The sequence below is a fragment of the Ammospiza nelsoni genome, chromosome 20 (genome assembly GCF_027579445.1).
Source record: "Ammospiza nelsoni isolate bAmmNel1 chromosome 20, bAmmNel1.pri, whole genome shotgun sequence".
NCBI lineage: Eukaryota > Metazoa > Chordata > Aves > Passeriformes > Passerellidae > Ammospiza > Ammospiza nelsoni.
In genome coordinates, this window is record NC_080652.1 from 5,715,171 (window position 1) to 5,737,831 (window position 22,661).

General features: G+C 44.1%; 1 protein-coding gene across 4 annotated transcripts in view; it reads right to left on the reverse strand.

The window, feature by feature from the left end:
- CDK5RAP2 (CDK5 regulatory subunit associated protein 2) overlaps positions 1 to 22,661 on the reverse strand; it is a 221,357-nt gene that overhangs the window by 142,509 nt on the left and 56,187 nt on the right. For 3 of the 4 annotated variants that reach the window (XM_059486486.1, XM_059486484.1, XM_059486485.1), the window contains 10 exons: positions 21,743 to 21,859; positions 21,288 to 21,477; positions 20,958 to 21,079; positions 19,335 to 19,583; positions 18,310 to 18,387; positions 17,149 to 17,405; positions 14,209 to 14,355; positions 12,186 to 12,324; positions 9,213 to 9,259; positions 7,699 to 8,353 (listed from right to left, as the gene is read on the reverse strand). In XM_059486486.1, the coding sequence (XP_059342469.1) occupies positions 8,294 to 8,353; positions 9,213 to 9,259; positions 12,186 to 12,324; positions 14,209 to 14,355; positions 17,149 to 17,405; positions 18,310 to 18,387; positions 19,335 to 19,583; positions 20,958 to 21,079; positions 21,288 to 21,477; positions 21,743 to 21,859 (1,406 nt within the window). In that variant the 3' untranslated portion in view covers positions 7,699 to 8,293. Of the gene's footprint in view, positions 1 to 7,698; positions 8,354 to 9,212; positions 9,260 to 12,185; positions 12,325 to 14,208; positions 14,356 to 17,148; positions 17,406 to 18,309; positions 18,388 to 19,334; positions 19,584 to 20,957; positions 21,080 to 21,287; positions 21,478 to 21,742; positions 21,860 to 22,661 lie in introns of those variants that run through there. The other variant, XR_009419787.1, reaches the window with a different exon arrangement.

The following is a 22,661-nucleotide window of genomic DNA, read 5'->3' on the forward strand; positions in this document are numbered from 1 at the left end:
TTCATTATTATCTTTTTAACATTCTGTAAGTATCCTTTCTGTATTCTTCAGTATAGTTAGTATAGCATTCTTTAATATAATATAGTATCATAAAATAATAAATTCTGAGCCTTCTGAGAACATGGAGTCAGATCCATCATTCCTGCCTTCATTGGGGCATTCCCAGCAAACCCAATAATGGGGTTACTTAATTCTGCTGGAGAATGTGTGATTTGCTGCTGTGAGTGGAGGGGAGGCAGGTTGGGGTTTTTCCATCTTTAACATCATTTTCCAGGGCTGCCAACATCCCTCACTGCCCCTTGAGTCCCTGCCTGTGCCTTGGACAGGGATGCTCACACCAGGGCCAGGAGGGCACGGGGTGAACACCCCAAAAAGTGGTGCAGAGAGCCAGGCACAGGCTTGGGATGGGGATGGGATGGGATGGGATGGGATGGGATGGGATGGGATGGGATGGGATGGGATGGGATGGGATGGGATGGGATGGGATGGGATAGGAGCCTGGCCCTGTGCTTTCCTATGAAACCCTTCTGGCTCCACGTGGAGTCCCTGGCTCTGGGAAAATACCATATTTCTTCACACTGAGCTGAGAGGAGACTGTAAAGGGTGAGATGTGGCCTGGAGGCAGTTAAAATTTAAATTTTTCCACTTTTCTGAGCGTTAATACCGTGATCATACTGTCTAAATAATGTCCGTGCTCTGGCTCCTGTATTACCTGTCCTAAGCATGATTTACTGCTGTAATAAATTAGCCCCTAAGCCAAAGAATCAAAAATAATTGGCTTTATATCTTGGTCCTCATTTTATCCTGTTCCTTTTTCCTTACCACCTGTCGTCTCTCTCCCTCTTACTCATTCTCTGGCATTTTTTTCCCTTTTCAATTCCTGCTCAGGGGCCACTTTCTGATTCTTTTCTCATGATCAGATGGTTTCTTGTCCTATTTTCTCCTGCAGATGTTCCAAGCTGTGTCCAGGGGAGCAGCATGGCCTGAGCTGGCTGTGTGACCCTGGGGGGCTGCAGGAGTCCCTGCCCAGGCAGGTGACAGAGGTGCCCCAGCAGAGGTTGGTAAGGACATCACTGGATTTTAAATGGACTTTAATACAAGCCACAGGTGTGATTGCTCTGGAATACTCCATGGCCTCCAAGCATGAAATACTGCAGGGCAGAGCGTGGATGGGCTGGGAACCTTCTGCATCTGTTTTCTTCTGTCTGTGTCTCTGCTTTGTGTCTTTAACCTGAAGGGTTTGACACCACACTTAGCAACCTGTACCCTCACTGTGTCACCACTTCCTACCATGCCCCCAAATCATCTGCTTCCAGCTGAGGAGTGGAGGATTAACAAGGGCACACCTGGCAAAAAGCTTCAGTGAATGGTGACCTTTGGAGTTTGACCCAAAATGCTTGGTCCCATGGTGCTCCAAAAGGTGTTGCAGCACAAGACACGGGAAGAGGAGTGGGTAAAAGAGGATTTATTTGTCACTGGGAGCATGAAGTGTCTGTGTTTGTGTGGGTAGTGTGTGTGTGTGTCTGTGGGGACAGCAGGGGGGAGGGACAGGGTGATCCCCCTCCCCTGAGCAGAGATGTTCCACCTGAGCTCCACTGCTGCCTTTGGGTTCACACACAATCCCAGAATGTGGGATTTTCGTGGATGGAGGAGGAAGGAATGAATCTGACTCCATGCTCTTAGAAGGCTAATTTATTATATTATATTAAAGAAAGATAGACTACAACTATACTAAAGAACAGAGAAAGGATACAGACAGAGGGCTAGGAAGATACTAATGAAAAACTCCTGACTCTCCTCAGAGTCCAGACACAGCTGGCCCATAATTGGCCAATGAGTAAAAACAATTCACATGCAACCAATGAAACAATCACCTACCACATTCCAAAGCAGCCAAACACAGGAGAAGCAAATCAGGTAATTATTGTTTGCATTTTTCTCTGAGGATTCTGAGCTTCCCAGGAGAGAAATCCTGGCGAAGGGATTTTTCCAGAAAATATTATGGGGACACCAGAATGATTTGGGGTGGAAGGGATCTTATACCCCTTCCCATTTCACCCCTTGCCATGGCAGGGACACCTTCCACTAGCCCAGAATCCCAATTCCCATCCCTGGATGCTGCAGCACCATCACTGCTGTCCCACCCAGCAGCTCAGAGCCCAGTTACTCCCCAGCAGAGCTTACATGAGAACAACTTGACTGCTCTGAGCAATCCCAGTGAGAACAGCTTGAAAAAATGTTTTTTCATTTTCCTTTAAATAAATGGGCATTTTCTGTTTTTTGGGTTGGGTTTTTTTGGTTTGTTTTGTTTTTTTGGAAGTTTGTTTTGTTTTTTTTTTTTGAGCTGTTAATGTTCATTTTGTGTGTGGGCAAGATGCGTTCCTGTTTCTGAATGCACACAGTGGAGTGCAAAAATCAAGATTGCATCTCATGCATAATGCATGGCCCAGCAACCCGCTCAACAAATTACCCAAGTAGATCCCTCCGACAGGGCTGGGGGGAAGGAGGGGAAAAATATATTTGTAACAAGTCTCTTTCTAAAGAAATGACAAGATAAACACAAAAAATAGGCATGCAGAGATTTTTCTCCAGGGGGTCAATTCAGAAATTTAAGATAAGGATGATGGGGCTGGAGAATGTGGAGCAGCAGGTTGGGGATGAGGCAGAGGCAGCTGCAGGTCCTGGAGAACAGGGGGAGCCCAAAGCTGCCTGTGGAGTCTCTGAGGGCTTGGTTTGGTGTTGGGAACTTATTAGAGGAGTGACTTCCCATGGAGAGAGGTAGGAAAAGGGATTATTTGGTTTATTTATCACTTTCAGTGTGCTGGGTTTGCAGGGATGCGTTGTGGCTCTGTGCTGCTGTGTGACACTGGACTTGGTGCCACTTCTCTGGAAACAGAAGCCATAAAAATACAGATTTTGTGTGTGGGAGGTCATTTTAGGTGTGGAGGATGGTGAGGAGGGGGACAGAAAGATGGGGACAGATCACCAAAACCTTTCTTGTTTCTCAGGTGTCACCAGCCCGGGAGCAGCCTTGGCTTCCCCCACTGCTGCTTTCCAAGACAAGGATGAGACCTCTGCTCCCTGCAAGAGGAGTTTGCTGCAAAAGATGCCAAAGTAAGGGACCACATTCCTTCTCCGTGCCCCTGCTAAAGCTGGATCATCCCCTGCAGGCCAGGGAGCATCCACTGCCCCATCCCTCAGGAGCCAGCACTGTGGTGAGCCCTGGGAGCTGAGCTGTGGGGCCAGGGTCTAACTCTGAGGTGGAGGAAAATGGTATTTTAGGAGCAGATGGGGGTTGGTTTGCTTTTCCTTCCCCCTGGAGGGTGAGGGGGTCCATCCCGAATTTTCCTTTCCTCTGGAGGATAAGGCAGCACAGAGGGGTTTGGTGGATGGAGCACCCTTGGGACTCTGCTCCTCTGCGAGCCAAACCTGTTCAGGCTGGAGGCCAAACTTGTTGAAAAGGATCAGAGGAAGGAATTTGCCTCCAGGGATGTAGAGAGGCAGCCCCAAAACTTCAGCAAGCACTAAACTCACTCATCATTTCCCCCTGACAATAATGCCCAGGGCTCCTGGATCACTGTGATCCACACAGGGCACAACTTGAGACCAGGCTTGCTTGGGGATTTTTTTTCACTAATTTCAGTAATAACTCAGGCTCCAAATCTCATTTTATTCATGTCACTCACACTAATGAGCCCAGCCCGATCCAGCAGGGCTGTTTGGGTTTATTTCAGCTCCCTGCAGGCAGGAGCTGGGCAGGAGCTCAAGCCCAGCTGGGCTCGGCTCTGCTGGGTCCTGCAGCACCCCTGGAGCTGTGGCTACAGCTGGGCCAGCACATCCTGCTCTGGCCAGAACACCCTGCCTGGGATGGCAAATCCTGCCTGGGATAGCAAATCCTGCCTGGGATGGCAAATCCTGCTCTGGCCAGCACATCCTGCTCTGGCCAGAACACCCTGCCTGGGATGGCAAATCCTGCCTGGGATAGCAAATCCTGCCCTGGCCAGCACATCCTGCTCTTGCCATCTAGTGGCACAACCACCCAAACTTTTTCCTCCCGCTCTGAGGAGCCAAGGGCCAGCTCATGAGGGAAAGGAGGTAAGGGAGCAATGCATGGAGGGGGTCTGTGCTATTCAAGCAGGTTTTTACAGCCCTGAGGTGCCCTGCTGTGTGGGATCCTCAGTGTGACATGGCTGTTCCCAGCATCCAGAGGCCAAAAACGCTCTGCCAGCAGCAGGAGCCAGGGCTGGAGGTGCAAATTGCCCTGCATGGCCACTGAAAGTGGCTCTTGGGGTTTAGCACCAGGAGCAGCTTGGGCTCATTGGCACTGGAGTGGCTGGATGTCACCCACAGCACAAACCTGGCCTCCCTGGAGGTTCCTGCTCTGCCCCAGTCCCTGCCCTGCCTGTGCTGGGACCCTCTGGGCTCCAAAGAGGGACCACAAGGGACCAGGGTCAGGTTTGGGCTCTTTGCACCTCAGGAATTTGTATCAATAGAGCTGCAGAGTGTTGCCACTTCCTTTTGTATATTTCTCTTCCCACGTTGTCATTTAACTTGGGAGTGATGACAGGATTTGCTTTTTGTTGGTTCAGGAGTGTTTAAAATAAACCCAAAATGTCCAGAGAGCACAGAGGGGTGTGCTCAGCTCTTTGGGCCAAGCTGGAATGGGGAAAGTTCACCCAAATTGCTCTGTGGTTCCATATGGAGGGTGGGGAGGGCTCTGCCCTCTCCCCAAATCTCCCTGTGGTCCCACAGCAACCCCAGGAAGCCTCAAACCCCGGCACACAGCACCCTGCAAAGCCTCCCAATGAATGGGCAGCTTTGGTGGAGATTAAAATACCCCAAGATGTGCTGTGGTTTTGTTTTTAAAAACACCTGAATGCATTTGCATTGATTTATTTTTAATACAGCAGCGACCTGGGAGCTTTGGGTATTGTTTGTGTTTGTTCCCTGTGGCAGAGGTGGGTGTTCAGTGGTGGGCACAGGCCCTGCTCTGCCCCCAGGGCAGCAAATATTGCATTTTCCCAGTGCTACTGCACAGCTGCAGATATTGCAGGGGGCCTAGAGAGCTGGGATAACCCCTGTCTTTGTTTTATAAACTTTTTTTTCCCCTTTCTTTTTTTCCTTAGTCTCACCTGGCCCTCCGCATCGTCTCTGAGAAGACCTCAGCCTGCTCAGTGCCTGTGAGCCTGGGGAATGAGCAGCAGGTTCGAGGTCACAGGTGGTGAGAGCAGCTCCTCCCTGAACCACTCTCTCAGCAATGTTTCCATTCACCTTGCCCACAGAATGAAAGCACAGGCAGCAACTCACTAAGCAAATGAGCCCCTCCTATAATTCCATTTGCTTATGCTGCTTATTTTTCTCCTGCATAATTATTTTTAAAGGAAAATTTAATTTTGTTTAATGGGTACAAAGTTTAACACTTGGTAAGCTTTGTCTTCCACAGCCACCATCTGGTGAGCTTTTTTTTCCTGGATTTTTTTTCCTAATTATTTTTAAACCAGCCCAGTAAATTGTGTGTGGTTAAGAGGCACTTCTCATTAAGATGAAATACTTTGATCTTGTAGGATCATCTGTTTTTAAAGAGGTAATGATATCCTGCATCTTTTTTTTAACCGAGACCTGCTCAGGTGTGAACTGGGTGCAGCAATTAGAGCTTATCAAAAAATAAAAAGGGGGTCAGGAGAAGATCTCTGAGAGGGCACAGCAGAGACCATTAAGAAGTAAGTGGCAAATCATCTCAGGAAAGGGAAACATTTAACCTGGTTATTTATTTATTTTGAAGTGCAGATGGTGTGGGGGGAATAAAAGGCTGCAAGAAGACCAAGAGTCAGGGGAATGCTATATATAGCTGTACAGCTGTTTCCTTCAGGTGTGATAACTCAGAAACACAGGATGATTAATTTTGAAAGTTGAAATGTATAGCGGATTCTGATTACATCTGAGTGTCTATAATTTAGCTACTTAGTAAAATTAACTTGACGTTTTTAGTGAGCTGTGAGGACAATAATGTGTGAAGAGACTGAAGAACAAGTTTGACTGCACGCTCTTCCCTTACCTCCCCCCGTTTTCCCCAATTCGTGGAGTTTATTTTTAACTTTTCCCGTTTTCCCCGAATCCAGAGGAATGGGGCTGGCTCCCCCTGCTGGCTCCGGGCTGAGCGCTGCTGGGATGTGACACTGGGAATTCTTCATTCCAAGAAATTCAGGGACATGGGCTCTGCAGGCACAGAGCATCTCCCACATACCAGGAACTCATTCCCAAAAACTCAGGGACATGGGGTCTGCAGGCACAGAGCACATCCCAGACACTGGGAATTATTAATTCAAAAAAACTCAAGGACATGGGTTCTCTAGGGCACAGAGCACCTCCCAAACACCAGAAATTAATTCTCAAAAATTAAGGGACACAGGCTGTGCAGACTGGGCTCTGCTGGGCACAGAGCACCTCCCAGACACTGAGAATTAATTCCAGGAAAACTCAGGGACATGGGCTCTGCAGGGCACAGAGCATGTCCCAGACAGCAGGATTAATTCCCAAAAACTCAGGGACATGGGTTCCCTAGGGTACAGAGCACATCCCAGACACCAGGAATTAATTCCAAAAAACTCCAGGACAGGGATTTAGGGTACAGAGCACCTCCCAGACACCAGAAATTAATTCCCAAAAATTAAGGGACACAGGCTCTGCGGGCTGGACTCTGCAGGGCACAGAGCACCTCCCAGAAACCAGGAATTAATTCCCAAAAACTCAGGGACAGAGGTTCTCTAGGGCACAGAGCACCTCCCAGACACCAGAAATTAATTCTCAAAAATTAAGGGACACAGGCTGTGCAGACTGGGCTCTGCAGGGCACAGAGCACCTCCCAGACACCAGGAATTCATTCCAGGAAAACTCAGGGACATGGGCTCTGCAGGCTGGGCTCTGCAGGGCACAGAGCATGTCCCAGACAGCAGGAATTAATCCCCAAAAACTCAGGGACATGGGCTCTGCAGGGCACAGAGCACCTCCCAGACATCAGGAATTCATTCCAGGAAAACTCAGGGACATGGGCTCTGCAGGCTGGGCTCCTGTCACTCCTCAAGTGACAGGACAAGGGGAAATGGCTTTAAACTGAGAGAGGAGGTTTACACTGGATATTAGGAAACATTTCTTCCCCATGAAGGTCCCAGGCCAGGCTGGGCAGGGCTGGGAGCACCCTGGAGCAGAGGAAGGGGTCCCTGCCATGGCAGGGGTGGGATGGGATAATGATGGGATAATTGGGATGGGATGGGATTTCAGGTCCTTTCCCCCCATGTGCTGTGCAGGGAACAGCCCCAGCTCAGGGGGTGGTGAAGTTCCAGCTCTCCTCACCCTCACAGCACCAATTCAGAGTTTTATGGCACCCATTACAAAAGGACAAATATAACCCAAATCCTGTATTGGGATCTCCCAGTCCCAGTGTTTGGATGCCAAGGGCAAATTTCCTTGTGCAATGGTGATGTCCTCAGCTTGAGAGGGAAAAAACATCATGTGTTGTGCAAAATCACCACAAACTCTGCTTTTGTAACCAAAAATCACTGCAAATTATGGTCTTGTTAATGTTAAACTGAACTATTTTCCCAGTTCACTTTGTGTCACTCAGAAATAAATGATCTGATGTGGCTGCTTTGGTCAGTAATGCCTAAAGTCTGAGGCTTTAAACAAAATAACACAAACACATTTGTGATTATTTTTCATTTTAATTGTCTGACTCTAAGTAACATTTTCAGACACACCATCAATCTAAGTACCTAACACAAAGCCCAGAGTCAGGTAGCTTCCAGAAGAACCTTCCAGAGGTGGTTAAAATGCTTTAAAATATTTAACATTTTTTCACATTGCTACAAAACAATGACAACTGGCAGAGTATTTTTTTTTTAACCTACATTCTTTTAGCAGGAGAGAAACAGTGGAAGGTGGATCACATTCTTGATTCTTTCAAGACCTGTTTGACTACAACAACAAATAATTTTACAACATGGCAAGTACAAATATAAAATTTCAAATGTGCCAACTTTAAAAAAAATCTGGATTTTTCCTCAATACCTGCAGTACCTTGCTTCTGGTAATAAATATTAAAAACCATCTTTACATTACAGAAAATGTTAAATAAGTTATTTACCAAAAGGTGTCATTTTTTGTCCTTTTTCTTTTTTGGTCAAAGGCTGATTCCATTAAAAGAGCTGAACAAATATTTTTTACATCAATAAATATTAAGGCAGCACAAAGCAAACAAGACTCACAAAACCAGTCTCTGTTAGCAGAACTTTCTCCTTCAGAGAATCCTTTTTTTGCTGGTGTAGGAAGGTGATTTTTGATTCTCAGCTGGTGGGACCTGGTTAGAAAAGCAATAATTATAATTATTATACAGCACTTTAAAACCCACAATTTGTCCCAACCCCATCCTGCTGCACAAGGATGTGCCAAGAGGAGCTCCTGTGTTCATCAGATCTTCAAATTAAAGTGCTAAGACTTCTGTGAGCAGAAAGATTGTTTGATTATTTAATGTCATCACTTTGTAGCTCAGGTAGGGCTGAGAACAGCACAGCAGCTGCAGCTGATGGGGAGGAGGGAGAAGGGATGCATGGAAAAGGTTTGAGGAAAATGTAGGGAGGGGCTGGGAATTGTACAATTATTCAAAGTGGAGAGGTGAGAGGGGAAGGGTGGGATTTCACAGTCAAGGAAAGCATTGCATCCTTCAGGGAGTAAAGTCTGACAAAGAGAACTCAAACCAGAGCAGGGATTCCTGAAACACCCCCAGGGACTGAACTGCACCAGCACAGAGCTGCTGCCAAAGCTGCCCCTGTTGGGTGTGTGGGTAAAAAATAAAAGCACCAGCAGTGACAAACACAGGCTCCAGCTCTGAACAAGGGTGCCTCTACAGCAGGCAGGTTATCAGGCTGTGATCTCCTGGAAATGAACTGCTCAGAGATGATGACAGACATGAATATTAATCTAGGGAAAGCATCAGGAAGGAGAGGGTTTAGGTGTTTATGTGGTCACTCATAAAACTCTTAATTCAGCCATCAAACACAGCAGGCTATTTATCACACTAAACTGCTGTCACCCAGGCTTGATTAGGTAGCAAACCTAAAGCAAATCAGACTAATTCTGCAAAATACTCCTGACACAGCACTGTGTGTTTCTGACTAGCAGAGACCAAGGAATTCAATACAAACAAAACTTTTACTTACTTCCAGGTTTCCTCTAGCCTTCTTCAAGACATCATGCGTTAAAACCACTGGAAAGAAAGAAAAAAGATTAAAAAGAATACTGCAAGTCTTATTCCCTGTGTTTGTTTTATGACCAAACATGAAATCATGTCTGAGCAGAGGATTCCCTCAGGACTGCAGCTCCAGAGCTGTGCCACCCCTGGACTGTCATTCCCTGCTGATGTCTGTTCTCCACAATCTGCTTTTCAAACCTAAGCATCCTGAGAGTGGTTTGGAAGTTTTTCTGCCACAAGAAACAGGCAAAGCTCAGCCCTGCATGGACCCCCCAGATCTGCACAGCCCCTGCTCATCCCTCCATCCAAGCCACACAGGAAGATTTTCTGTCCTTTCAAGGGGAAATGGTGCATGGTTTAACCCCAGTTTGATCCTTTAAGTGTCCTGCTTGGGCTGGGGAGGGCAGTGAGGAGGGGGAGAAGAGGACAGATGGCAAAAGGAGTCAGTTCAAGGACAAAGCAACCTCTCTGGGCCATGGGGAAATCAAAAAGCAGTGGCCTGCCCTGAAGGGTTCCAGGTTTCTCCATTCATCCCTCCCAGTCTGTCTCTGTGGGGCCAGCAGGAGACCTGAGAATGGAGGAGGGGGTGATTCCAAACACAACTGGTATTTAGAAATGTCAGAGTAAATATGTGAGTCTCTAATCTGTGTCAGTCCAGTAACTGCTGAAATGCACCACTCACAATCAGCAATTTTATATTCCAGTCTCAAAAATAAACAATTTAACCATAATAAAGATTTTTCATTACAACAATAAGAAGCCAAGAACTCCAAGGGTAGAGCTGTCACGAGATAATTACACCCCTGGCAGATTACTGCAATTTGGCACTGCTTTGTTCCATGCTCAGAGGTTCAGATGAGGTTTATAAGCAATGAGCTCTCTCACCAGAGAGAGCACACAGAAGACTCTGAGCCACAAGAATGTTCCAATCTCTGCCTCTAAATATATTTAGGAATGTTCAGCTACATAACAGAGGGAACCTGAATATCCTCACTGGAGCAGGCAGGTAACAGGATGTGTGCAGAATGAAGGCAGGCAAGGTCACCCACTGCATTGCTTTTCCTTTCTTGCTTGCAAAAGGAGAAGGGAAGAAATCTCAAAACCAAGAGGAAACCACCTAATAAAATCCAGCAGCTTCAGGTCCCTCAGTTTTGCTGCAGGCTTGGCCAGGAATTTGTGTACAGATGCAAATTAGAAACATTTCTGAAATTGCTCTTGTAAGACAAAGGCAACTCGACATCCGTAATTCCCATAATCAATGAAACCTGGAGAAAATCACATCCAGGTCTTTTTGTGTGGCACAGTGCTCACTCCTCAGAAGAGCTCTGCTAGTAAACTCATTTCACCCAGCAAACTAGATTTTTCTAAATCCAAACTCTTAAATTCAGCCAATGACAAGAATTTGGAAGCTGTGCCACTGCTGGCACAGCTGCTGCTCTCAAAGCAGAGATTTTTGCATTACAGAGATTTCAGAAAATGCAGGTTTCAGTTTCTCAGCACCTCACTCAGAGGAGGTTGAATGCCCTGAAAAAAAATTGAGCAAATTTAGGGCAACAGGCACTGTTTGCTGTAGGGAAGTGTGGGTGGCTCAGGGATAACATTTTGGCTCTAAGGGTAAAATCTGTTGATTTATACCCAGCCTAGCTCTGAAATTACTGACATGACACTGGAACTGGACAAACCAAACCAGTCAATCTACCCCAGAGATATTATTTATATACATAATGGAATGGCTTGGATTTTTACATGACAACCCCAAACTGAGCTATTTGGCTCTACAACCTGAACAAAACATAATTTATGATTTAATACAAGTAATTTGTACACATATAATATAGCAATTTTGAAAGAAGTGACCAAACACCAGCCCATAAGTGCTTGAAACAACAAAAATCTACAGGGAGAAGATATATGGGCCTTAGATATAAAAATAACAGGCTGTGGAGAAAAATAACATTTATCACTCTACATTCCATTTAACTGACTTGAATAACATATAATATTACAGATATTTGTATCACTTTGTATGGTGAGGAAAATTTTCCAGTCTAGATTAATTACTGATAACACAAGTGCCACTCCAGCAAGGACTAATGAGCCATTCAGTCCCACCACTTCAGAGGAGGCAAGAATGGATTTTTTTTTCATTTTATTTTTTTACAGAAGAAAATGAACTGTTCCTCCCACAACACACATACTGCTGGAGCAGGAAGGCAGAGCAGAGCTCCATTCAGATCTCTTCTGGTGAGTGATTAAAGTCTAAAGCAGCAGAGATGTTCAAACAGACACCTGGCTTAACACTGCTACAAAACTCCCTATGTCCCACTTGTTTTTATGTTTCCAGATCATTTTCTAGCCATGGGCCACACTAAGGGTAAAATATAACTCCACAGCATGGCCTAATTTTTCTTAACAAAAATTATTCATAGCAAGCTTTTGTTTCCCTTATTCTGAGCTTGTTCTCCTGCACTCCTCAGTCTGGTGCAGAGCACTGACAGAGCTCCTTGCAGGGCAGCACCTCAGAAAATTTAAAACCTAATTCCACATTTATTAAGACTGAGGCAAAATCACAATTTTGACAATGTCAAAACCTTTGGCTGAAAATTACAGCAAACAGAAACTTTGCCTCTGTCCAGAGCTGCTGTAAAATAGAAACAGGAGTATCCAAAATGGAATAACCCAAGTAGGAATTAGTGGTAGCTGCATGAATCGACACATTATCAGTGCTTTGTGTAAAAACATGAACAGATTCCAATGATATTCTCTACAGCCTTTTGTACTTTGGGCAATTTCTACCCACTGGAATGAGGCTCAGCACAGCCTGAGCCTGTCTGTCACAGCTGGGGCACACAAAGAACACCAATTTTAAGGTAGCCACAGCCTACAAAAATAAAATCAGAATCATTATTAAATCAGAATCATTATCAAAGCTCACACTCACACTGGTCAATGATGACTTTCTCCATGTTTTCCTTCAGCTGGTTTGTGGAGTGCAGGCGTTTCACTGTGCTGTGCAACTTCCTCTCTTGCTCTGACAGTTTCTTACGTAACCTAAAGATTTCTGCTTTCATTCCTTCATCCTGAATTGAGAGAAGAAAGCAAGATATTAAACTATTGGCTAAAAGTACTTTCTACATTGGGAATTGCTCAATACTTTTGGACAAGTACCCTCAAGATTCCTTGGAGTACCAACAACTCAGAGTAGGGAAGGACCATCACTGAGTCCTGTCCCTCCTCCTTCACATCCCCCATGACTTGAGATTCTGTGATACAACTCCAACTCTTAGCTGGAATTTAGTGCAAGTAATTTTTCTATTAGACTGAGGAAAGTCTATTAAACTGGTGCCCATTTTTGTTTTAAACTAGAAAAGATAAGGAAGGGATGTGCCAAGGGATCAGTGCCCTGTGTGCCAGGTTCAGAATTCCAGCCTCCTCCTTGTGTTCTGTTAATGGCTGATGCTGCCTCTGTCACAGGGCTAAAAGGCACTGGGACAGTTCAATTGCAAAATTATTTGACAGCATCATCATTAAGGTTCAGTTTTCACCACCAATCCCAACAAAGTTCTGGTCAGTGACTTGTAAAACAGGACTGTGAGAAGCCCTGGCACATCTGCCAGTGTCACTGATTTGGGTGCTTGTGCAGATTTAAGCTTGGACCTTTTTTTCTTGTTAAATAACGAAACTTCTGGAATTTGCTCCCACTATTTATCTCTGCAGAAGAACTGAAGTATCACATATATTTCAACTCCTGTGGGGCTGCAGAGAAAGTACAGAACACTCACAGTATTTTAGAACCCAAACTTCAAGGGAGAAAGAAATTCTTTCATATTCTGCATTTAGAACATCAGGAGCAATCTAACATCCTTAAGATCAGGGAGTGTTGATAAGAAACTCCAGAAAAAATTCAATTAGGCTCTAATTAGGATCATCCTGGGAATCCAGACCCCCACACACATTAAGATCAGCCTTGCAGAAGTGATTGATCCAAATCAAGGCTCAGATCAGTGACAGGAGGGCAGGAGATGCATCCCCACATCCTGAGAGCCCTGTGGGGTGAGGGATGTTCAGTCCCTGCAATCCAGGCCAGCAGGAGCTGCCTGCATGGATTACACACTTGAGCATAAAAATGGAAGCACACACTCTTGCCAAGGCATCCCAAATCTGGAGCTGGAGCATCAGTGGATGTGGCAGACAGCAAACTTCACTCCCACTGATTTTGTGATTTTATATATTTAAGGATGCTAAAAAATATCACCAAAAATGTTATGAAATTATATAGAAGTGTTTGTTTCCCAAAGTTTGAGGGTTTTTTTCAGGAATATCCTGCTTCCCTTAATAAACACATAGAAAAACCTCAGTGAAATCACTTCAGATTTATTTTAAAGCCAGGGTTTGAAACAGTTTCAATGCTGAGTGGTGGTATTCTGACAGCAGAGATATTTCATTCCTCATTTAGTTTACTTTTATGCATTTGCATAGTGCAATCCTTTTTAGTTAAAGTGTTATAAAACATGTCTTGGGGTTTTGTCACACTTTTACAAAAGCTTCTTCTTTTACCACTTTGGCATCAAGAACATAAAAGAAAATGCAGCTGAGATTACATCAAAGTTGCTGATGTTTCTCTTCTTACCAACACACACAGAATCAAATTGAATTTGGTTCAAGTAAAAGGAGCCCAAACCTTTTCTTGTTGAGGTGGAGTTTTTGCCACCTCCCTGGATTTTCTGGATCTCATGTAACAGGATTAGATATTCCATTTTTATTAAAAAGGATGCTGTAAATGAACACCTGGCCATGCAACATCACCAGGACATACTCAGCCTTACTTTAAATCCATGTGGAGACTGGGGGCACGATTCTCCAAAATGACACATCTGTGACTGGTGCATCCTCCTGGAGACATTCCCAAAGTCCAAAAAGCCACCCCAAACCCCCAGCCCAGCCCAGGTGAAGCCCAGCAGTACCTGGATGCCCTGAGCAGTACCATGAGCAGCTTTCAGGGGAAGGGAAACTCTCCAGAGAAGCTTCAGGGAACGTGAAGCCTCTTCCAAAATCTGCTGTACTGTGTGGGTGCTTGTGGAAAAGCCATGCAGGGATGCCTGTTCTGGTACCTGTATCACAGGATTAGAGACATTTTATATTTTATACTTAAACCATTATGAAAATGTAATCTTAATTAATGGGTTTAATCCAGCTGGTGTGATTTCATAGTTAAGATAATGTACACAGCCATTGTGTGCCATAAAAACTAATCTGTTAGTTAACAAAGGCTGCTGAATTATGTATTATCTGAGAATTTCAGTGAGGGAGGGGATTTATCCTAATCAATAACCATGATTAACAATAGATTATATTTACTAGATTTGCTATGCCACATGGTAACACTTGGCAACTGTCTTCTTTCTTCATTTGCATTTTGTGTCATGTTAGTTGAAAGTCAATGATTACAGACATCAATTTAAGCAATATAGATGTTTCTTCCTTAGCAGACCCTTTAAACTGTTCCATTTAATGCTAAAATAACTATCAGGGTACAAATAAAATGTTTTCCTCTGCTGACAGATGAGAAACCAAATGGAAGAAATTGCATAAATGTGAAATAAAGGAGGGAAAGACTGTGAGGGGAGCAAATGAATTACCAAAGCAATGGTGCTACAGAAGGGGGAAGGGTAATGAAAAAAAAGCATTTGCAGTTCCTGCCCCATGCAGGATACAATCTGAATATTTATTTAGCATTGTTATCAAACCAGAATCCTCCTGTCACATAAAATATCCCATTTGCTAAGTAGTCTGAAACTTCAGTGATGTAAGGCTTGATGGGAAACTGCAAATTGTGAAACTTACTGCTTTTATCTTTACACCAACAAAACAAGTTAAAAACTTAGAGAGATCACTTTTTCAGTCATTATCAGTATGTTAACTAGGTCATTGGGAAATATATGATACTTCAGAGAGTCTTAAGTGTCATTCAGGCATCATTTGACTGCGTGAGCACACATGTGATATCACAAAAAGAATTTCAGAATTGTTGCAGACTGCACCTTCAACAGCTTCACTAATTATAACTGCAGAAATAAGTAGCACGAATTTATCCCTGCAGTTAAGACCTTCTGTTTTCTGAAGAGCAGCAAGCATGCTTTTTACAGCATTTATATTATCATAAAATCATAGGGGTGAAAAGGACCTTCATTAGACACTTAGTTTCCTTTCCTTCTCCAAGGCAGGGAAGCATTACATGGAATTTTTTAAACATTGGCATAATCCATCCTCAAAATTGCCTCCAGTCAGTGTCTCTGAGCACCCTCCATGCCAGTGCTTCATTATTTTTACCACTGGCTGCTGTTTTCCATGCCTGATCCAGGCCCTTCCTGCTGGGGTTTAAGTTTCTTAGCTCCTTATTAGATGCCACAGATGTGCACAGATTGTTCCTTCCCTTTAATTGAAGCTTGTAGGCAAATGTGTCTTTTCAAACCACCCCAAATAAGCCATCATTAACTGTGTCCAAAAATTAATATTACGTAAGAGAAAATTAGCAGAAGTAAACACTAACTAGGTTCTCCTATTCTAGACAAAAAGGACTGAGGTTATTCAAGACAAAATAAACATTTTATTGGTTAAACATCCTTAAGATGCAGCAAGAGCACCATGAGTTCTAGCACTGTCAGAGAATGAAGAAAGGATGCTACTCTGAGTCCTACAAGACAGTATTTGATCATTAATGAAATATTCAGGTTTTTGGACAAGTTTATGATATTGTTAAATGTTCAACTGATAACTAGGAAGTGGAAAAATATTAAAAAATCTTCCCTGAAATATGAATGTAATATGAAACAAGCCTCATCAGCATACATCAATCTTTAATGTACAGTTATAACCTGGTGTTACTAAAAGTCTGAATTTAACTAAGGGGGGAACTTTACCAGCTCTGTATCACATTTCTTTTAATTGTCTCATATTTCCTGGGTTTAGCTCAAGCCTTCATTATATGAAAATCCTAATTCTTTTTATTCTTAGGTTACTTTTACACACCCCTAGTTAAATGCTTTCTACAGCATTTTCGATTTTTACCTGAAGTTTTCTGATGCTTCTTTTGTTTGGCTTTTTTATCATTTCCAGCACAACAAACACCAACTTCCACAGCAAAACCAAGCAGTTTTACCTCATTTAAAGCCAAAACTGAAAGTGAAATTGCTTAAAGGCCTAGAATTAACTACCTCAGAATCCCACTGAGTCCATCTAGACAATGACTGTGCCAAGCTTGAGGCATCCTGAGTTATTCAGTCAGTTCTTCCCTTCACAGCACTTTGCACCTCTGGGTAAAATCCACCCTTCTTTAGAGGATTTCAGTGCTCACTTGTGGAAACCCAGGGCACTGGGAATATTTCCCTGTCAGCTCTGGGGCACCCTGACCCCCAGAGGAGCACTGAGTTTGACCCTCATCCATGGAGAAAGTTTCCCAGACTTCAAGATAAACTAGAACCCACAAAAGTGTGAAACAGATTATAGAGAGTAGTGTGGGTGTATCACTTGGTGAGAAATTTAGGTTTGGGGATTTTTAGTATGTTGTGGGTGGAAGAAAGATGGAGGGCACAGGATGTTGTCCTGGGTTTCTTCTTCATGCTTCTTCTCCATGGGTTTGGGCGGTTTTGTAATTGGGCAGGAAAGTCTGCACTGGGGGCTCTGTGGGATCAGTTATTGGGTTAAAAGGGGAAATAATCCATGTGTCAGTTTAGTCTTAAAAGACCTTGTACCAAGAGTTTGTTGGCCATTTTGAGCCTTCTAACGAAAAGCTGCCAAACTCACAGCAGTGAGACTTTTACTGATAAGAAATAATAAACACCTGAGTCCGAGCATGAACTACCACCTCAAGCGCCTTCAATCCAGACCCAGAGAATGATACTCACCTTTACTCCAGGCTCCTGCAGCAGCTTGGTGCCAGTGAGCTCTCTGAGAGCCATCTCCATGTGTTCCAGCACCTGCTGTCCCTCTGAGATGTGTTTCCTCAGGGCCTCGTAGTCCTCGATGAGGCCCAGCACGTGCCGCCCGTTCCTGTCGGCCCACATGCGGTGCCCGGGCACCAGGCGTGGGGTGCACGTCCTGCTGGAGCTGCTGCTGCACACTGAGGCACTGTCCACATCTCCCTTAGGGGCTGCCTGAGCACCTGGGACACAAAAATCAGCTTGGTTTTTGTTGAAGATGAAACAGGAAAGCCTTATAAATATGATTGCCTGGCAAAAGATTTTGAGAATATGGAAACTGTGAGATTGAAATGAAAGCAAGCTTTGAGATCCCTCAGTTACTGAACAACTGGAAAACAGTGGTGTGGCCAGCTGAAGGTGATCCCCTTTTGATGGAACAACACCCTCTGCTTGCAGACAGGCCCAAGGGTCAGAGTAGACCCTACAGCTTGGCAGAAGGGGCCCAAAGAGGAGTTTTTAGGGTTTAAAGTGTAGCACAGTATGGTGATCTAATGATTCTTATAGGCTGTATGTAAATGCTATAAGATTTGTATGTTGTAGTAGATTAGTTAGTGAGAATTATAATATTCAACACAGAAGATTTATTGTATTGTAACAATTCAATAGAGAACCTTGCTCTCTTACCCTTTTACTCTCTCACCCTCTCACCCTCTCTCCCCTCTCTTCTCTCATTCCTGCTCTGAGCTGTGTTTGGCAGCTCCCAGCAGGGCCCTGCACCCAGGCCCTTTGCAACAAACCCCAAGTTCCAGAACCAGAAGAAGATTTATTGTATTGTAACAGGAACCTTGTGCTCTGATCCTCTCTTTTAGTCTCTCATCCTCTTTAACACGCTCCTGCCTTCTCTCTCCTTACCTCTCCCTCCCTCTTTGGAGCCTGCTCTGAGCTGTGTTTGGCAGCTCCCAGCAGGGCCCTGCACCCAGGCCCTTTGCAATAAACCCCAAGTTCCAGCCCTGGCTCCAGAGATCTCTCATCTCCATCCGTCCCGCTGTCCTACCCCCCAACACTCCTACAGGTTTTTATCCTCATACAAAAAAAAAAAAAAAAAATATTTTGTACTCGGCTGCTGTTGAACAGGGCTGGGTGTACCTGGATTCTCTGCTGAAATGCAGTGTCCATTCTGCTCACCAATGTTCCTCCTGGCAGCAGGGCAGTTGCAGAGATTTTCTACATATAAAAGGGAGAAGGAAAGCTGTATTATTAGATTTTTAAAACCCTTCCAAGCTCTTCAATTCTATTATTGCTGATGCTACACTTGGCCTTTGGAAGCTGGGAAAACCAGCTAATTTTTTCTAGTGTCATGCCATGGATCTTCCAGTATTTACCTACTTTTATACCTGAGCATCCATCCAAATTCTAGGTATCTCCCAAAATCAAACTATAGGTAAAAAATCTAAAATATATCCTGATTGACATATTTTATTAACAAATATAAGCTTCCCATTAACTCCACAAGCAGTAGGACACTTTTTTCAGCTGTACCAGACTAAAGATTGTCTCTCTATTCCTCCTTCAGAACTTCCACATTCCCTAAGCACAGGTAAAAAACTCAGCTGCTGACATTGCAAGGAATCTTTCTGGTCCATGTGGTTTTATCTGGATGTAGGGAAAGCTTTTATTGTGTACAGCACTTTAAGGAGGAAGATTCCAGTGCCCTCTGTATCCCATGAACATCAATACTGGAACAATAACCTAACCCTGGGTGTAAACATTACACTTTCCTTTATTTGCTAAAACAGCATCACTTAACAGTGATTGAAATAAAGGTAAAACATTCCTCAAGGGCAAAGAGGGGACAACTGATTTATCCAGAGCCCATTTAGTGCACTTATTGATCATTCCTGAGTAATACACACTCACCCTTAGCAAACACTACAGAGCTCAGCAGTGAAAAAAGAACCCCCCAGGTAAGCAGAATTTTTGGCATCCTCCCAGCCCAGAGACTCTGCAAATGCTTTGCTTGGATGCAAAAGAAGCACCAGCAGCTCTAGGACAGTGCAGTGTGCACTTCACACCCTGCTCTAACAGCAGAGAGGTTTGAGGAGAGCTGACATTGATTAAGGCTGTAAGAGGCACAGGTTGTGCAGTAGCCAAAAGCACACAGAGCACAGTACCATCCAGTCCTGCACAGGGCTGAGAGCCTGCCTTCAACACACAGTTGATATTAACAGCTGACACTGGGCCCATTTCCTCTCCCTTCCCTTTGGAAAGCTGCTCCTCTAATTTTTCATGCAAAGACTTGTTGGTGTCGATGCTCCTCTCCAGCTGCACTCGCAGGCTCTGGATTTCAGCCAGCAGCTCGTGTAAATCCAGTGGATTCTTCTGATCTTTCTGGAATTCTTCTGAGGCATCACATCTGGGATCTGAGACAATTTCAAAAGAAACACTCAAATATCTCTAACAATTAAAATAATATTACCCACCAGAGCACTCAGCAAGTAAGTTATAGTCAGTGCTATCCTCAATATTAAGAATTAACTACAAACAGCATTAAGATAATGGTTTGACAAAAAAAAAAGCATGTCTTAATTGCTTCTACTCTTGAAAGATTTAAAGGGCTGAACATTTTTTTTTTACTTTGTCCATAAAAGCTACTATGTCTCATGGCAAAAGCTAAAAAATGAGATAAAAGGAGAATGAAGAGGATTTACAAAATGTGAAGTGCAGTAATGCACACTCTGGGGAAAGGAAAAGAAACAGGGAACATCAGAGTGTGGAGGAGGGATGGAGCAGAACTGGGAGTTTAATTTTGTACACCAAAGGAAAAAGAAAACAGTGATCACCTGGCAACCAGAGGAACAAATCTGAACCTGAGAAAAGCAAGAGCTGTGTTTGCCTTCTCACAGAAAGAGATCAGTACACAAACAACTCCCTGCATTGCTTCCTGCTGAAATCCAACTGTTCAAGGTGTTCTCCAGACAGGGAAGGGGTTCAGCTGCATGACGAGGGTGCTGCCACTCTCTAATGACATGAGGAGCTCTGCAAGGAGAATCCCTTCCACCCCTGAGCTCTGCCTCAAAGCCCCATCCCTACAGGGCTCTTCTGCTTCAGCCAGGCAGCAAAACCAGTGGCTGCAGGGCATAACATGGAGCAGCAGGGAGAAAAAAATCAACTTTTAACAACTTCCAGTGGGAAATTTGCTGGATGTGGTAAGGGTTTTTCAGCAATGAAAGCATCCCACTCTTAACCTCAGCACACCAACAGCTACCTGGTGGCACAGCTTCAAAGGGGGAGGGAGAACTCAGGGGAGCTCCAGTCCTCCTCTAACTTTCAGTGACAGCAAAGTGGACATGAAATTATTAAACACCTAATTCAGAAAGCAGTGCCAGCACTTCTGCCAGCCCCAGGGAGAAGCCTCTCCCTCCACCTTCAGCAGAAGGTACCTGGGCAAGCAAGACCTGCAAGGATGCAGCAGCAGGATTTTAGATAACAAATAAATATCTAAGATCCCCAGGAAACTCATCCAGCCTGAGCCACTAAGTCTTCAATTCTGGTTTTTAGCTTAGCTAAAAAGATAAAGGAAACTTGGGGGTGTGTGGTCAACATCTGACACAGCTCAGGCTTGCAGCCCCCCCGAGGAGAAAGCATCTGAGCAGGAGGTTGTCAGATCTCTTTGCAGAGCAGACACAAGCAGGAGCAAAGGAACAGTGACCCAGCCCTGCTGGCCTTTGACAAGAGCATGTTCAGAGGGAGGAGGTGCAGGGGCAAAGGGCACAGAGCCAGCTGTGCATTTGTACCTGTCCCCTTCCTTCTTGCTTCTTCCAGCTTCTCATACACCTTGATCTCCGTCCGCAGCGACTGCAGCAACTTCTCATTCTCAGAGATCTGATGCTGCTTTACATTAATTTCTGTTTGCAACCTGTTAAGTCCCAATAAACAGCTGGGTTAAATTCTGATTTTTTTTTTCAAAATCTAAAATCCATTCCTCTTTCCCTCCATAATTCTTCCCCTGCCTTTTGAACATATCCATGCCCCTCATTAATATTAATGGCTATGGCTAAAGAGATGCCTGTCACACTGACAATTTCTTCTCTAAATGAATTTTTAAATGTGGACACAATCAATACCTGTTCAGTTCATTGCGACTGCTGTAAATTTGACATGTCAGGTATCTGATTTCATCTTCCTTCTGGCAGATTTGTTTTTGCAGCTTTTCGTTCTCTTTCTTCATGCATTCATGGTCCTCATGAAGATGCTCAATGACTGCATCCTTCTTAGAAAGAGATTCTCTTAACTTTTCATTTTCCTTTTGTTTATCTGAAACAAGAAAAAACACAAGGTATCTGCAATGCCCACAATGCACTATGGCCTTGATTTTTAACTAAATCAGCTTTTTCAGAGACTATCCAGCTGCTACTCCATTATTGCTAATCCCAGCTTGAACGTTTATGGTTGAGCATGGAATTTCAGGGGTGCAAAGAATGGTTAAGTCAATTTAATGAGTGGACTGTGAATATTTTATTGTTTCCTGATCTGGGATGAGTTGCAGGCTACTCCTGTAAAGAACAGTTTACATTTTTACCTCTAGATCCTTTTGCTAGCATTGCATTCAGAACTTGATTTTGCTTCCTCAGGAAATGTATTTCAGAAGTCAGGGAATTATGCTGCTCTGAGCCATGGATAAAAATGTTTGCAGAACCTATAAATATATACATAAAAGATGATTTATGAGTCATCCCTAGGTCATTAAAGATTAAACTTTCCAGACAAGAACAATTTAAAAAATTGCAGAAAAACATGCTATAAAAGCTATTTCTCCCCTATATATTTTGAAGGTTATCACTACAGGCTAAAAGTCAGCTCAGGTTAATGCCAAGTAATCCAAAGCCCAGTGCAGCACAAGTGCCTCTCATTGCTGGGCAACCATTACTAAAATTGCAGAATTATCCCTGGCAGTCTTTACCTATCAGCTAAAATCCCAACAGGACAAAATGCAGGAGTATTTTGTGACACTGCCATGATTTGAAAAGAAAACTGTAGGAGGGTTTACCATGTATTTTAGTCTTGCTCTGCTCATAGTCCATTGTATTTAGTGAGAGAACAACGGGATTCTACCAGCTAATCCACAGGGGTTAATGGAGAGAGGCTTGTAAACAGTCTGGTGAGAGATCCAGCACAAGGCTGGAGTCACTGTCCTGGCCTCAGATTACAAACTCAGAGCCCATTTATGATCACAGGGATGAAGATTTATCCCTCTTAAATCCGTGTTTCTAACATTTAGATAAATAAGCCAGTCCTGATTACCCATCAGCAGCCATGGGGAGGAACAGGCCCCTCCAGAGCTCAACTCACCCTGTGTCCCCTCTCCTCTCATCTCTGAGGATGAGATCCCCTGTGCTCCAAGGGCTGGATTTCCCTCCAGGGCCTCCACAAGAAGCTCTGGGTAACTGGCAGGAGCGAAATGTCTGACTTTGACAAACATAAGAGTGATGAATCCTGCT